This window comes from Scophthalmus maximus, chromosome 20, assembly GCF_022379125.1.
Source record: "Scophthalmus maximus strain ysfricsl-2021 chromosome 20, ASM2237912v1, whole genome shotgun sequence".
Classification (NCBI taxonomy): Eukaryota; Metazoa; Chordata; class Actinopteri; order Pleuronectiformes; family Scophthalmidae; genus Scophthalmus; species Scophthalmus maximus.
Genome location: NC_061534.1, coordinates 13,744,299 through 13,759,721, shown reverse-complemented (window position 1 = coordinate 13,759,721; position 15,423 = coordinate 13,744,299). Strand labels below are relative to the sequence as shown.

Below are 15,423 nucleotides of genomic sequence, written 5' to 3'. Positions count from 1 at the left end.
AAGTGATTCACAATGGCAGCATTCCACTGCAAATGAAAGTTACACCCCTTTGCCGCACATCAGAGGAAATCCTCACGCCAAATCCAGCGCGCTTCAAGCCAAAAATAAATACATGCATAATTAAGTCGATGCATGTGTTACGCACGTTGCCCAAGTATGTAATTAAGAGGCAATTTTTGACTGAAGGCGAATTTGTTGCGTCTGTGGAACGATGAGGAATCGGGTTCCTCGTTGAAGCCGAGTCCTCGCTGCAGCAGCCTGGGCCCTTTGCTGCTGTCAGACTTGTTCTTCCACTGTGAGTTTCTGTAGAAGGATCCACTGGAAGAGAATACGCAGGTTGTGTGTGAGTGAATTCAAAGCCTCTATCTGAACATACACTGTACATTTTCTGTGGTTAGTTAAAGGGTCGGTAAGCGATTTTGGAGGAAGCTTGTTTCTCTCTTTGTTGTCGTTGTTGTGATTTTACTGCTCTGGTCGGGCCACAGAAAACCCGTGACCTCCGTTTGGGAGTGTGACGCGCTAACCACTAGGCCGAACCGCGATGTTGCAGCGCGCCTGCCAGCACATCTCTTAAGGTCCCGGGGAGATGTTCACAAACTGCGCCCCCAATGTTGTGTTGTGTGGTGCGGTCGGCACCACGTTTTCAATTTACAGAGCCTGGACTGCTAATTATTCGCAGATTTTTACAAAACGTGTACTGTTTTATTATCGCTTACTGCCAGTTTAATTGAGACCTATAATGCTCACATTCGGGTTCATCATTTAAATTTGGGTTATTACTTGAGAAGGATTAGAAAACGCATGAGTTTCCTCAGACTGTCCATCCCTGCAGCTCCTATTTCACAGCCTTTTGTCTGAAACACTTAGTTTCAGCTCCTGTCTCTTTAAGGCCCCACCCTCCCAATGAAGCCCAGTCTGCTCTGATTGGCCAGCTGGCCCACTCGGTTGTGATTGGCCAACTGCTTCAAGCGTGTGTAGGTAGTTCTCTCGCTCTCGCTTCACCCTGCATTGTTGGGGGCGTGTGCCAGACCAGTCGCTAGACATGCTGTACGCACTTCCGCAATATGATGATGTCACCATATTACGGAAGTATCGTCCAGCAGTGTTTTATGTCGGGGAGAGGAGCTCTCTCTACCGCAGACTTTGGGCTTTTTAACTTTGCAGACCTTTTTGGACCTTTTGCAAAAAATGGATATAACACAAGGAAGCGAAAAACTTAAAAAGCATAATGTGTCTCCTTTAACACAACTGTAGTACAACAGTGTATTAGGTTTTCTTTCAGCTGCTGTAAATATTGAAACCACATTCTTTTAAAATGTCACAGTGTTCAGGATCTCCTTGTCAAGGAGCAGGGGACTGAAAAAATCCCACCTTTGCAATAAATCAAACTGGACCTATTAGGAAAGTTGCCGACGAAAAAGTGCTACCCTTTATTAAGTGTATATGGCACAGACACAGAGAACAAATTTCTACAAATTGTTTTAAATTCAAACAAAAATATTTTAACCAGGAAAAAGAAAAACATAATCACACATAATCACACCCTCGCCCGTGACACACCCAAATCCGCGCTGGTTGCAGTTGTTGTTTTTGGAGGTTGCATAATATGATAAATGGAAGGCACCTGTTGTATAACCAGGGTGCGCCAAGTGAATTTAGGTTAAATACACATGTATCTGGAAGGTGCAACTGCGAGTCAGTCAATCAAAGCTTTGAAAACTGAAGAAGGTGAAATAAAACCACTTTAACTGATTGTTATTAATTGCCTACAGTGTTTTCACTCATTCAAACCTACTCTATCTCCCTCACAGCTGCTTGTGTCTACGACACGAGAACATACACACATTTATTTTTTTTAGTTTCTAATGTGAGCTTAAGAAATTCCCTGTCTGACAATATCGGGGGATAGCTTCTGCCCTGGCTTGTTCCGATTCGTCCGTGGAGTAATCCGATGTTTACACTGAGCTCTGGCACCACTTTGGCGCGGACTGAAATATCACAAACACAGTGGAATTTTTTTGGTAAAGACGTTGATGTTCGCCAGAGGATAAAATTTATACGCTTCGGTAATCAGCAGCCATTTCCTGTGGTGAAATATATCTTGAGAACTTTTGGATGGATTCCCATGAACTTTGGTAAAGAGAGAGAGAGCGGGTTTTAATGGGTTTAATTTCCCGGAACCCCTAAAATGAACCTTGATTTCATTTCAATCATTTCCTGGATTCCTCATTGCCCAAAACTATGTTGCTGTGCCGTAAAGGCCACAGCTTCAACAATGACTGTTTAAATTTTTTTTTTTAAAAAGGCACCCTCTAATACCCAATTGTTTTCACAGGCTTCTCAAGACGGGAGCTTGAATGTCGAAAAAGCGGCCTGTGCGATACACTGTAGTGTATCACTGGCGTAGGTTGATGAGGTGAGGACAGAAGGGGACAAGTTTCCAGGAAGCATCGGTTTTCTTTCTGCCCTCTGTTAACAATCCCATCACCACTGTTTTGTTAATCATTACTTCCTGCCTCCCCCGCGAGACCCCTACGGTTTCAACAGATTCCCCAGTCTGAGGTCGCAGCTCTCCTTCATGTCTTATTGTTTTGTGGAGGGAGGTTCTTCACTGCTCCGGACTCCGGCCCCGGACACGGGCCCCGGGCCCCGGGCCCCGGACACCGGCCCCTGACACCGGCCCCGCACGGGACCTGGGGATGGGGCGAAGACGGCGTCTGTCCCCAGGTGAGTGGTGACGCGCCGTCTGAACTGGCTTATTGGTTAGAAATGGTTTAGCCATCAGCAGATGCTGCAGGAAGGGCTGAAAGCTGACCTGTACTTTCTCAGCAGATACATTGCCAACTGACCCTGATGTGCTGGTGAAAGAAACTGTTATTTAAAGACCGGGCTTGAATTTCAGGATGTGTTTTTGCCATTTCTGGCTTTATTTTAAATTAATCGAACAGGAAAATTAGAGTCATTAGTGTATTAGTTTGTGTTTTTCCACAACAGGCTTTGCATTTATTTGCACATTTATCTTCACTGGGTTTTGTTGTGCTTTTAAAACTCAATCTATTGAGTTTTGTTGTGCTTTTAAAACTCAATCTATTGAGTTTCTCAGCCTATGTACTGTATTTGATAAGGGATTATATCATTATTCATTGATACCTAAATGATTTTCTTGATTAATTCCTAAATCGTTTTGTCTAAAAAAAAAAGGGGGGGGGCATCACTGTTATCTTTAAATTCTTTGTTTTGTACGACCAAATGTCAAAGATCCAAAGATAGTACTATGGTAATATAATCAAGAAACCCTTATAGTGATGTTTTTGACATTCTTGCTTAAAAAAATGACTTCATTGTTTAATCAACAATCAGTTGCGGTTTCCTTTTCTGTCTGACGACTCATCCATTGATCGACTGAGCGCCGCAGCTCCAAACACGGCTGCTTATTCCCACTGTTCCTTCTGACCGCGGGCGTTGAGCTTAACATCATAAACCGACTCGGTTCACAGTTCACACTGTTTCTATTGAAAACTTATAATATGAATATTTACCAACTTTTCGTTTCAGTTTATTCACGTCTTTGCTACGACATTACTTGGTTCAGAAGAGAATCAACATTCAGCGGTAAATTTGATGTTGATGTTGCTACAGGGAGAAAAACAAACAGACGACAACTTTAACATTGAAATCTGAAAAAGTTTTCATATTCATATCGTTATAGCGACAATAACATTGGTCTCCATGTCGAACCATGAATACATTTTTAGACAAAGAAGAAAAAGACCCCAAAAGGAAGCTCAGTGTCTTCAATTTCCCTTAACTCCATTAGATGCACATCACATTATGGGTAAATAAAATGAACTTGGACTAATCCTAAAGATGTCAATGGACTGAACAAAGTAAATAAACAAGTTTTATATCAAAGCTTTACTTTCGGAGGCCTCCTCACCTCCTCCACTATCTAAGCTGTGGAAAATCCACAGTGTAGCTGCCTTTTGTTCTGAAACACAAGGGCTGGTACGAGTCGAGCTTTGATGTTCGAGCTGCTCTGTCAACCAGTATGACCCAATTTTTTGCAAATGTTCCTCCGAGAAAAAAAACGAAACTATGGAACATATTCATATTGTACCAATTTAAAGTGACTCCAAACTATCTGGACCTTCTCACAGAGAAGACAATACTTAGAATAAATAAACATCATCACATTTAACAGTAATTCCTTACAGTCGCTGCAGGTTGTCAAAATGCTACGAAACAAAAAAACAGCTGAGCGGTGGATTTAGAAATTACGAAGTGCAACAAAAGAGCTCCCCCACAACCACACGTTGCTCTCTTATGGTTTGGTTGATATAGCAGTCGTGGCGGTGCTGAAGTGTATTAAGTGATTTGGTCCTTGTGGTGAGCGATATGACTGAAGAGTAATACATAGGTAATGGGTGTTTAGCTCAATAATACATCTATCAAATGCCATTTTATTAGCGGCCCGCTAGATATCTCCGGATTGGTGGATGATCATTCAGTCTTCAGAGGCTTTTCCTTTCATCGGAATGTCTTTTGCTACGCTCCCATTAGTCCCTGTCTTCTGTGCTGGCACAGTCCTATTGCAGTGGTCAGTGACTGCGGAGCTAATGCTGACCCTGTTATATGCATTTCTCCTGCGTGCTTGCAGTCTCGTCTGTGAAGGTCACATGTAGCGCCGGGTCCTTCGGGCACACTGGAACCTCTTTCAGTGGCCTGCCCGGTGCCGTGTCCTCTAAATCGCTCGGTGAAAGCCCCCCCCGCGGCCCCTCAACCTCCTGGGGGCCCTGCAGTGTCAATGTCTGCACCACTGGCGAGCTGGAGCCGTCCTGTGGCCCCGCTCGAAACGGCCCCGGCCTCCCGGTGTTTCCATCGGACAGGCACAGGAAGGTCTGCGAGCTGCTCACCATTTCCCGCAGCTCGTGCGACAACTGTGACGGGGAGTCCCGTGAGATGATGGAGGAGGAGAGGTGGCCATTGGCACAGTGGAACTGGCTGCCGTCCCTCCGCCCCCGCCCGCCCATTTTGCAGAACAGGCACTTGATCTTCTCCATCAGCTTGAGGACCACTGTCTTTCTGAGCAGGATGTAGATCCAAGGGTCTAAGATGGGGTTGATGGAGGCCATGCGGATGGCCAGCAGGTCTTTATTCAGTCCGAACGTCTCCTCTTTTTGGTTCCTGTACAGCTGGTTCTCAAAGATCCTCAACTGTCAGCAAAGGAGATAGATAGAGAGAGAGAGAGAGAGAGAGAGAGGGGAGAGAAAAAAACAGTGGCAGATGAATTTGGGAGATTAATGAGAACCCACAAATATTTGGTTGTCACACAGGAAACATGGAACAACATTTCCAAAGTGGGAAAGAAAAGAAGAAAATCAGAGCAAGCCCGAGCGTGCTCACATTTCATTATCGCTGGGTAAAAAAAAAAGATTGTTTAGTTTACATAGTTGGCATGAAAAAGTCCCATCTCAATAGACATTTGGCTGAATGTAACTTCTGTGCAGCCGTGGCAGTGTGGACGTGGCAAGTGGCCAATAAAAGCAAGAGTTCTCACTGTCATTCACGGCATGAGAGCCTTTGGCCATTGGGTTTCCCCCCCAACATCTTTTTTTGCAAAAATCAAGAGGCACGAAAGACCTTGATGTTTCACTTTTTTTGGGGGGGGTCAATTAAAAGTGAACTTTCAAAATTGTTGCTATAGCTGTAATCATTCCCCTCTGTTCACACCGACACGAAGAGATGCATTTCTAACGTGCTTTCGAGTATGGAAGAGACTGGGTGCACTGAGTCTCTGTCCCAAAAACAAACCCCCCAAAAAGTTATGTTCGATGTGAATGTGGAGCTTTGGCAAAAATCAAGAAGATATTTTGCAAAGTCAGTCTTATTTGAACTGTGACTTTGTTTTGTTTTGTCACTTTGGGGAACCGGTGGGAATGCTCGTCCTTGCTGCGCTGCGTGGCAGAGGGACCTCGGTCTCCTCCGACCCTCGTCTCGGGCCGAGACCCCCGACGACGCGGCGACGACGCGGAGAGCGCGCGAACTGCCTCGGACTGTTCGCAGACGAACTCGTGAGAGTTTGCACTAATCACCCGCAGACCCTTCCATTTCCGACCACGTTGAGCTCGAAACGACGCGAATGCGGTTTCAGCATGGTGGGCATGCTATGAAGACGACGGGGGGAGCGTGAACGATCTCGTCCCAGTGTGTCATCTGTGAAACCACAGAGATCTTGAACCTGGAACACAGTTCAGGCTGCATATCGTTTTTAATCAACCAGCCGCTGTCTGCGTCCTTGTTTTCTTTGGATGCATGGGGGGGGGGGGGGACACTTCTCCTTGTCTGTTTTTGCTGTTAAGAGGACGCACTTTAAAAATCTAAAGCCTCATTATGTTCATCATTTTTTATAGATTATTTTTGTTGCCATCCAGTGCATTTTATTCCACACGGCTCTGTGCGTAAAACAAACTATTGCGCACAGAGCGAGCCCATTGGTCTGGTATTTGTCTCTTCCAGTACTCACGACTAAAGGTATGGAGCAGATGAGAACCACAGCCGAGGTCGCGATGAGCAGGATCACCATCTGGATCTCTGCTCCGGCCAGTCGTCCGAAGCTCCGTCTGCGCCGGAGCTCCGCGATGCGCCGCTGGTCCGTGCCCAGGGACGTGCGGCGGATGAACCTCTTGTGCATCAGGATGAGCGCGCCGCACACCATCACGTTGCATATGACGGTGGCCAGCACGATCACCGAGTTCACGCCCGCGTACATCAAGTTGAAAGTGGCGACCGTCGTGAGGTTGTTCTGCCAGTCGATGAAGCACCACGTCCCGGGCCGCTGGAGCTTCACCTGGCCGAGCCCCAGGCCGGGCAGCGCGCAGAACACGGTGTTGGAGACGTAGATGGCCAACAGGGTCAGCGCGGCGAGCTTCTGGTTCACGTACTCGTTGTAGAAATACGCGTGGTTTATCGCCAGGAATCTCTCCACCGACATCGCGAACACGATGCTGAGCTGGACCAAGAAGAAGAAGAGCAGGATGAAGCCGGAGTACTGGCACAGCGGCTCGCCCCCCGGCCACGAGCCCTTCATGTAGGTGGCGATGGTGACGGGGCTGGCCAGCAGGGTGCCCAGCAGGTCCGTCACGGCCAGGCCACACACGAGCGTGTAGAAGGTCGTCTCCTTTTGCTCCTTGCGCGATATCCGCAGCACCACGATGGCGATGACGTTCCCCGCCACCCCGAAAATGAACATGATCGCCGGGATGGTGGGCGGCTGAAATCGCCCCATCGGCGCCGTGGTGTTCATGCCTGCGGGGAGGTCTGTCACTGTTTCACACTTTGCGGCCACTCTCCTCTGGGACTTCCGAAGCGGCGACCCTTTCCATCAACGCGCGTCTCCCAAGTTTCCCACCGACAAACAAATCCATCGTCTCCAGGAGTGTCTTTCAGGCGCAGAGGTAAAAAAAAAAAAAAAAAAAAAAAATCCGCACACCAAACAACAAGAAGAAAGTTAATGAAAACAAGAGCAATCCACGGGAGACACTGACTCAGGTGGGTGTTATTGGTTGGCGAATGATGCTCGGAGAGAGCGCGAGCTGCACCTCGCGTCGCGGTCACGCTCACTGACGGACGGGGGAGTTTCTCCCCGGGCCTCTGGCGCAGGCAGCTCCTCCTCTGCGCGTCGCGCAGCCAGTGGGTCGTCGGCGCGGCGCAGCAGCCGAGCGCCACATGCGCACCGCAGCCAGGCGCCGCGCTCGTGGTCGAGGAGGTCACAGCGCCTCGCTTCCACTTCCTCCTCACCACGCACCTTCGCGCCGTCCGCAGCCCTGACTGCATGACCGTCATCCTCTCTCGGGAGACACCGGCACTGTCCCACAACGGCTCGACCGGCTCAAACAAGACCATGCGCGGAGAAGTCATGCATGAACAACATGTCAATAACCGTTCATTAAGAATATGTTGGCTGAAATGGAACTGTAATGGCTTTCGTTCCACTACAGGTCTAAGAACACGTTTTGTTTTGCTTAAACAGTAATTCATTTCTTGCTCCTCTATACTTCTATTCCTCTACATTTCAGGAAGGGACGTGATCTTATTTCATTGCACTTTATCTAACAGATGAAGATATTTCGTGCAAAAACACTTGAAATTATGATGCATTGATCCCTGCAAAAAAACATCTCATTTTCTGTCAAGTCTTTTGTTAGTCAGTAATTGAGTCCAAACCCTTCCTTTTTTCTCAAAAAATTTATAATATTCAAGCATGTTTTCAATTTGTGATCCACTGTTTTTTTGGCATAGTTTAATATATTTTCAGTTCCGTTATTTCCCCGTTGTGGGGACGAATAAAGGAACAGCTTGTCTTATCTCAGTGCAACAACCTGCACTAACAGATTTTTTCTTTTCACTTGTTTGAAGAAAGTGACGTTTTTCGTCCCTAAATGAGATGAGACTTCTGCACTAGAGACCGAAGCGGCCAACACAACATAAAAAGGTCCTCAAAAGCTCCACCTCTGCTGTTAGTGGAGAGTAAAATGCAGCCAACACAGTAGATGCATCAGCCCAGTCAGCAAGAAAAATGAGTTGGTTCTGATTCATTCTATCACCAGTCAAAGACTTCCATCTAAAAGTTAGAGCACGCAAGCAATATCAGCCAAATGTAAGTATCCTGTCACCCGCAAAGTAATGACTTCTGCCATCAGATAAACACGGTGGAATAAAGACAAACAATATCGCTAAACTATAGTGGAATAGAAGAAGAATCTATTAAGTACCTCCAGAGTTGTACTTATGGGCAAATAGCAACATCCCAGGGCAGAAATACTCATTTGCAAGTCAAGGTCTTTGTTTTGTTTTAATTTGTATAAGTGAAAGTGTTCATTATGCTGCACTGCAGAGTGCTTTGTCGTTTTATTCTTATTATCTGATGCATTGACATGCTATAATATCGTCTAGGTCATTGTGTATGGAGACAAAAAGAATCAAAAAAGTTATCCGGTAAATACAAATGAACACATCAACAAAGAACACTGTTAGAGTTAAATTCAAGTTCAAAAAGGACAAAACATTAGTACCTTTTTCTTAAACCTCCACTGGACAAAGTAAATCAAAAGCAGCTGACCGCTCACATTTGACTATGTTTTGTCAGTTTCAGATTCAATTTGGGTGTGATGTATATGTTGCCGTATAGTTAAATATTTGATAAGATCATAATAAAGGTTTGACGTCAGAATATTGATCTGCAAAGTACTTTCGAATAAATGTTGCACGTAATTGGTGCAAAGTGGAAGTACTCAAGACGACTTAAGACTTTTTTTCAATTATGATGTGTTGTTTTTAGATTAAACTATCCATAAACGAATCAACTTCAACATTAAAACGTTGTTGTCGATTCAGCTGTACATCTAGTGAATCAACATTTCTAAACGCGGGACTTTTACTTGTAGCAACTAGTAAACGCATGACTCATTTTACATTCACTGTGCGCCATTTGCTGCATTTGAGTAATTAATAGTTCCGAGCACTTATTCCACAAACACAGTTGTTCCATATATACCGCGCAACGACAGACAGGCCAAAGCTGCTCTTCAGAACGGTCATGGTGATGAAAGGTATGATCCTGAGAAGAGGAGAGTGACGCCATGTGCTTGGAGTTTACCCTATAGCTGTAAATCTCCTCCCAAACTGTCAGAGCGGACGCATATGACTACAAATAAAAGTGACATTTACATTTATGTCTTCACACTTAGCTCAAGGTCGGGAACACCGCAACACACCGATATGTACTTTTCAACTCAACCTCAGGTTCCAGCTTTCACATTTTCCACTGAGTCATCTCAAGTTCAAGTTTCAGAGTCAAACCATCTCTTTGTGAAACACAAATACTTTTCAAGAAACATGAAGTGAAACATGAAGTAGGTGATTCAAAATACAACTAAAATGAATTGTTTTTCATTTAAAGTTGTGTCAGAGTACATCTTAAAAACGTGGGCATCACTCATCCTCGGCGCCTATCAGTACTTTTCATCTGTTCATTTTTGTCGTCGTTCTGTTTCATTGGCAATTGGACTGTGGTCTCCGAAAGACAGCTGCCGCAGATAAATATCGAAATGTTTGTTCAGACTGTCGTCAACAAGGAAGTTCGACGCTGCGCTCAATGAATCAAACAGAGTGACTAACAAATGAATTATGTCATTTGTTGCTTGTAAACAAGAGGTTTCAGAGCAGGATGTTAGTGTTTGTACACCATCACAAAGAGGTGTAAGGCTCTGTGGTATCCTGTGTTGCGCAGGAACAGGTGGCTGGTGTGAACCAGAAGAGACATTCAGTCCAAATCATTGAACAACTCATGACGCCACTCAAACTGTGATTGCCCTTGTTGTAGCCTTTATGAAGAAAGGCACACCCCGACTTTTTGTGTTGTGTCTTTAGCATTAAACTAAAGATAACACAGTGTCTGTGCTATACTGCTGTACCTTTATCAACTTCCTCGGGACCACTTGCCCCCACCTTGTTCTTTTAGGGCCAAAAATACCTCTGATCTGTACCTAGATTCAGAAAAGTCCATGGTTAAAATATAGCACGACTAACTCCTGTACTGTCACCGTCGTATCCAAACTGAAACATAACAAGCCAAGATGTTACTGGGTGGCCTCCGGTATGCGCCAGATATTCTCCTGAACTTTCTGGTGCGAACGCAAAAGTTTCTGGTGGGCACGCAAACATTGTAGTGGGCACACAAAAGTTTTGGTAGGCACGCAAAAGTTTTGGTGGGCACGCAAAAGTTTCTGTTGTGCATACAAAAGATCATATATTTTCTTTTTGTCGCCCATGGCCAGGGCTCCATACACTCACAAACTTTTTCCTCCAAACCAACCTCCCCCTGCACCAGCACCAGAATCTCGACTGAGCTGCCTCCACGTGTCATGAGATTGCCAAGAATCTGCAATGCAAGGGTGCCAATACTCGCACCTTAACAATAGCAAAATTACTTTGCCCCTTCCAGAATTCCCTCTCTGCAATTTTAAATGTACAGAAGCAGTAAACAACTCGAATGGCACTCAGCACAGCACACACACCTCTGCCCATTAAGGCCCCATAAATTCAATCAAGCCTTGGAGCTTGGCCAACTAAACAATGCAGATACTGAAAAATCGTAATCTCCATTGCAGAAAAATTGCTAACACTCCTACATGTCAGGAGTGGAAAACGTCAAATCTAGCAATGTTAAAGAAAGGGATTAAAGAAAATAAAAATACTCGACCTGCCCCTTTGTTAGGATCTGCGCCAAAATTGAATTAGTCCTGTCTTGGCCCACGTCCCATCCTTCCACCAAGTTTCATGGAAATCAGCGCGGTGGTTTCTGTGTAATCCTGCTGACAAACCAATCAACAAAACACAAAATATTATCAGCACAAATATGGATACAAAACCTAACTCATGATGACAGGGGGTTTTTCTTCTTCTGTCGTTTGTTTTTCACATGAGAGCAGGAAGTGAAACATTCGATCTTCCCTGACCTGCTCAACTTCCTCTACTGTAACACCTCTCCGCGCAGTATGTGAAAGGTTTACTCTTTCTCGAGAGACCCACGCTTTCATTTGTTACGAGCAAATGTGGCGCTGTGCCTGTCCCTGTCATCTGTTCTTCACGTCTGTTGAAGACAGGTTTACGCACATTACACTCGTGCTCATATATGCACACCAAGTTTTTGGTTAGTGTATTTGTTTCCTCCGTGCAAACTGGCTGCAAAGAGACGTCCGTGTGATTCAAGTGATGGGGGACAAACATTGAATTCTTTTTTCCTGTTTACAATAATGGATTCTAAAGTTCAGCAGAATCAAATGTGAGGCGACTGCAGTCAGAGTTAGACAAATGAAGTTGGAACTCTTCCAAAGATGCCGTATTTATAGTCCTAATAGCGCAGACGTTATTTCTTTTAAGAGTTGCAGTGGGGTTGGGACCTTTAAAAAAAGGGGGGAATTTGGTGCTGAAACTTTTTTATATATATAGATACCCACTTGAATTGTCTGACTCAGACTGCCTGACGTCAACATCACAGAGAAACCATGTACATATGTGCATATAGGTATTGTTTTATATTTTTAGAATTGTTGGATATTTTTAACAGACATTTATCGCACTTAACGTTGCCTGAGAAGGCCTTTTGCTAATACTGAGGCCAGAGCAGAGTTGGGAAAGCCAACATATAAGTTGTTTTCAATTATATAACAGAATGGATTTCAAACCATATTAAAAGAGAGTGGAAGAGTTACTTGAAATCATGCCTTTACATGATTCTTATTATTTGTACAGTCTTTATTTCATTATGCTGTTCAATATGCACATTTCTGTTTTAAAAATAGACTCACCTCTTGTTCAGGACGGCAGTTTGGGTTGGGTTGTACACGAATAACCCCCGAGGGCAGCAGCTTACATACTCCCTAAACAAAATGACCAACTGGATTGCTCAGTCTGATTTGCACTTGATGTGGCTTTCACACAATGAAAAGAGGAACAACACAACATTCAACTTGAGAGAACTTGAGACACAGAGAGTAATTGCAATCACCCAAGGGTGTAGATCGTAAATGTAGCCTAACAGAAGAATAATGTAATCTCTGATGTGGCTCTTTCATAAATCAGTCTAACATTTGAGGTGGTGTAAAATCTGTACAGACTATAGGCATAGAGCTCAGTTACACTTCTGATCATTACAATTAGGCTTTAACCTGCAGTAAATAATTCTTCCGGCCACTTGGAGGCACGGAATCATGCTGCTAACGCAACAGTGGCCCACATCACTGTTGGGTCCATATGGTGAACCAAGGCTTGTTAGCAGTCATTTGGAAAATGTTTGGGGGCTCTAGCTGCTGAATGCTCCGTTGTGTTCAGCACCTCGTCACTGACTGTGTCTGCGGGGACGGTGCAGGGCAGGAAGGTGGAGCTGAAAACACTATGACTGGGCACTCGCACGTACACGTTGCTTTAAAGGTGCAGTAGGCGATTATGGAGAAAGGTTGTTTGTTGAAATATTTCAACTCGAGTGAAATGATGTGGTAGCCAATGAAGGTGTCGGGGAGTGAGTACAAACTTCACACACAGTGTTGTGTGGTGAGGTCCGCATTACATTTACAGAGCCAGGGCTGAGCCGAAATAACAGATTTTTTTCCCGGCGCGCACACAGATCCGACAGCTAGGAAAGAGTCGCTGAATTTGACAAAAAGTGTATTGGATTAAAATCGCTTACTGCCCCTTTAATACTTGACTGTGGCCGTGCCTGACTCTTGGTGCTGCACAATCTTCAAGTCAAGTCAAACTTAATTCTCAATTCTGCATTATGTGCCAGACATGCAGAAGAATCGAAATTGTGTTCATCTCCGACCCGCGGTGCAATAAGTATGTAATATGATCACAAAAGCAGGGACCGAGTTGGAAGAGGCCATGTGACCCACTTTTCTGATCCATTAGCAGTAGCTGGACATCACAGATTCTCAGTAGAACACTGCTTGTGAATTCCTGTCTCCTGATGCATTTTTCCTCTGTTCCCAGAAGTTAGTGATAGTGAGGACATTCACCATTTGGAATGACAAGTATGAGGCAACTTCAAGAAAAGTATAATCTAAATTGCACTGGTGCAGTTTTTTCTGCCAGGGTGTATCAATTAACATGTGGAATTCAAGTTAATACTTTTATATAATACTATTTTAGAGAGACATCAAACTGGAAGAGGGAGAAACTGCGCTGCTCTAGACAGCACAGAAAGCTTCTTTTTTTTTTAAAGGAGAATTTAGTGCAGTGTTGACAAGTGCATGCATGGAAAGTAATCCCCCCCACCCCCCCAAAAAAACAATAAAAGTTTTATTCGTCCTGTTTCTACTCCAGATAGATTTAAAAGCAACACATGATTCTTTTCAAATATTCACATCAAAGAAAGTCACGTCTGTTAGAAAATGTGCAATATGAGCTAAAAGTCTGGTGAATTTTAAAGATAATCCAAAACAAAACAAAAAGATTTGATGTAAAGCTTTCGATGGCATGTTTCGAATCTTTTCAGATTAAAAACACGCCATCCCTGGGGTTCTGTTATGAATAAAAATAATCAAATAAACATGCACTTCAGTTTTTTTTTTACTGTATTGCCGTAGCTTTATACATACTAGTGGTCTTTCACCAAACTGGAGCCACATTGAATTCCCTGCGTATGAAATTGTGTGGAGGTCTGAGCAGGACAACCTTTTAATATTCAGAATACAACAATGAAGCTCATATGCTGTTGGGGATGAACTTAAACCGAAACAGAATGGGCGACTGTATATGAGAGCAGAAAGAAATGCTGACTCCGCAAGAGTTAAACACTGACAAGAAATAGTGCCCCAGCCTGGGAAAACCAAAGAAATTCCCTGAGTTCCCCAGAGAAGCGAACACACCAAATTGACCACCCACCACCACCCCCAGCCTCTCCAACTCAGGTTCACTTTGCGGAATTGGGTCATGTGACGAAAACAGCATTTACTGACTTGTCGGAAATCCCTTCCCCTTGGTTTTCTTGAGTAAAATGATTTCTGACTTGATTGGAATCATGGAGGAATCCGATTATCTCTTTACATCTGCGTTTGCTCCCGTTTCTGTGTGTGTGTGTGTGTGTGTGTGTGTGTGTGTGTGTGTGTGTGTGTGTGTGTGTGTGTGTGTGTGTGTGTGTGTGTGTGTGTGTGTGTGTGTGTGTCTGTGTGTGTGTGTGTGTGTGTGTCTGTCTGTCTGTCTGTCTGTCTGTCTGTCTGTCTGTCTGTCTGTCTGTCTGTCTGTCTGTCTGTCTGTCTGTCTGTCTGTCTGTCTGTCTGTCTGTCTGTCTGTCTGTCTGTCTGTCTGTCTGTCTGTCTGTCTGTCTGTCTGTCTGTCTGTCTGTCTGTCTGTCTGTCTGTGTGTGTGTGTGTGTGTGTGTGTGTGTGTGTGTGTGTGTGTTTGAGTGTGTTTGAGTGTGGCTTTGCCAGTGAGTATCGCATTCTCGTTTTTTTCTGCCCCACAAGTGCAGATCTGTTTTTGTGTTTGTTTATTTCACTGTTGCGGTTCATGACTCTGCTTGCTTTGTTCTCACACCGTCTTGAGTGCCAGCGGTTTGAGAGCCTTATTAAAACCTAAAGATCCTCTTTGTTCTAAATAAGGGAACAGGACAAGTCCTGATTTGTCCCTTCTCCCCTGTCGATTCTCGAATTCCTTCAGTCAAATCCAATAATACTTTCTGATTCTAAAACTGCCAATAAAATAGGAGTATGTCATCTACATGTATGACTGTGTCCAGCTAATCACACATTCCACAGAGTCTTCCCATGGCGTTAATGGAAAAGAAGGAGTAAACCTCCCTCGTTGGAGAAATCAGGTTACTCCCCCGGCTCTGTGAAACTGCAAGGGTCAAAGGTGGAACTCGCG

General features: G+C 44.5%; 1 protein-coding gene across 1 annotated transcript; it reads right to left on the bottom strand.

Moving 5' to 3' along the window:
- Window positions 1-1,400: 1,400 nt before the first annotated feature.
- ptger4b (prostaglandin E receptor 4 (subtype EP4) b) lies at window positions 1,401-11,254 on the bottom strand. The gene is made up of 2 exons (XM_035607204.2): window positions 6,524-11,254; window positions 1,401-5,213 (listed from the first exon to the last, which is right to left on the bottom strand). Exons 1-2 carry the CDS (start codon window positions 7,301-7,303, stop codon window positions 4,629-4,631), a joined length of 1,365 nt encoding a protein of 454 aa, XP_035463097.1. The 5' UTR covers window positions 7,304-11,254; the 3' UTR covers window positions 1,401-4,628.
- Window positions 11,255-15,423: the final 4,169 nt, after the last annotated feature.

Coding starts and splice junctions, on each gene's coding strand:
- ptger4b (XM_035607204.2), bottom strand. CDS start 7,303: ATGAACACCACGGCGCCGATGGGGCGATTTCAGCCGCCCACCATCCCG. Junction 5,214..6,523: donor TCTGCTCCATACCTTTAGTC/GTGAGTACTGGA, acceptor CTTTGCTGACAG/TTGAGGATCTTTGAGAACCA.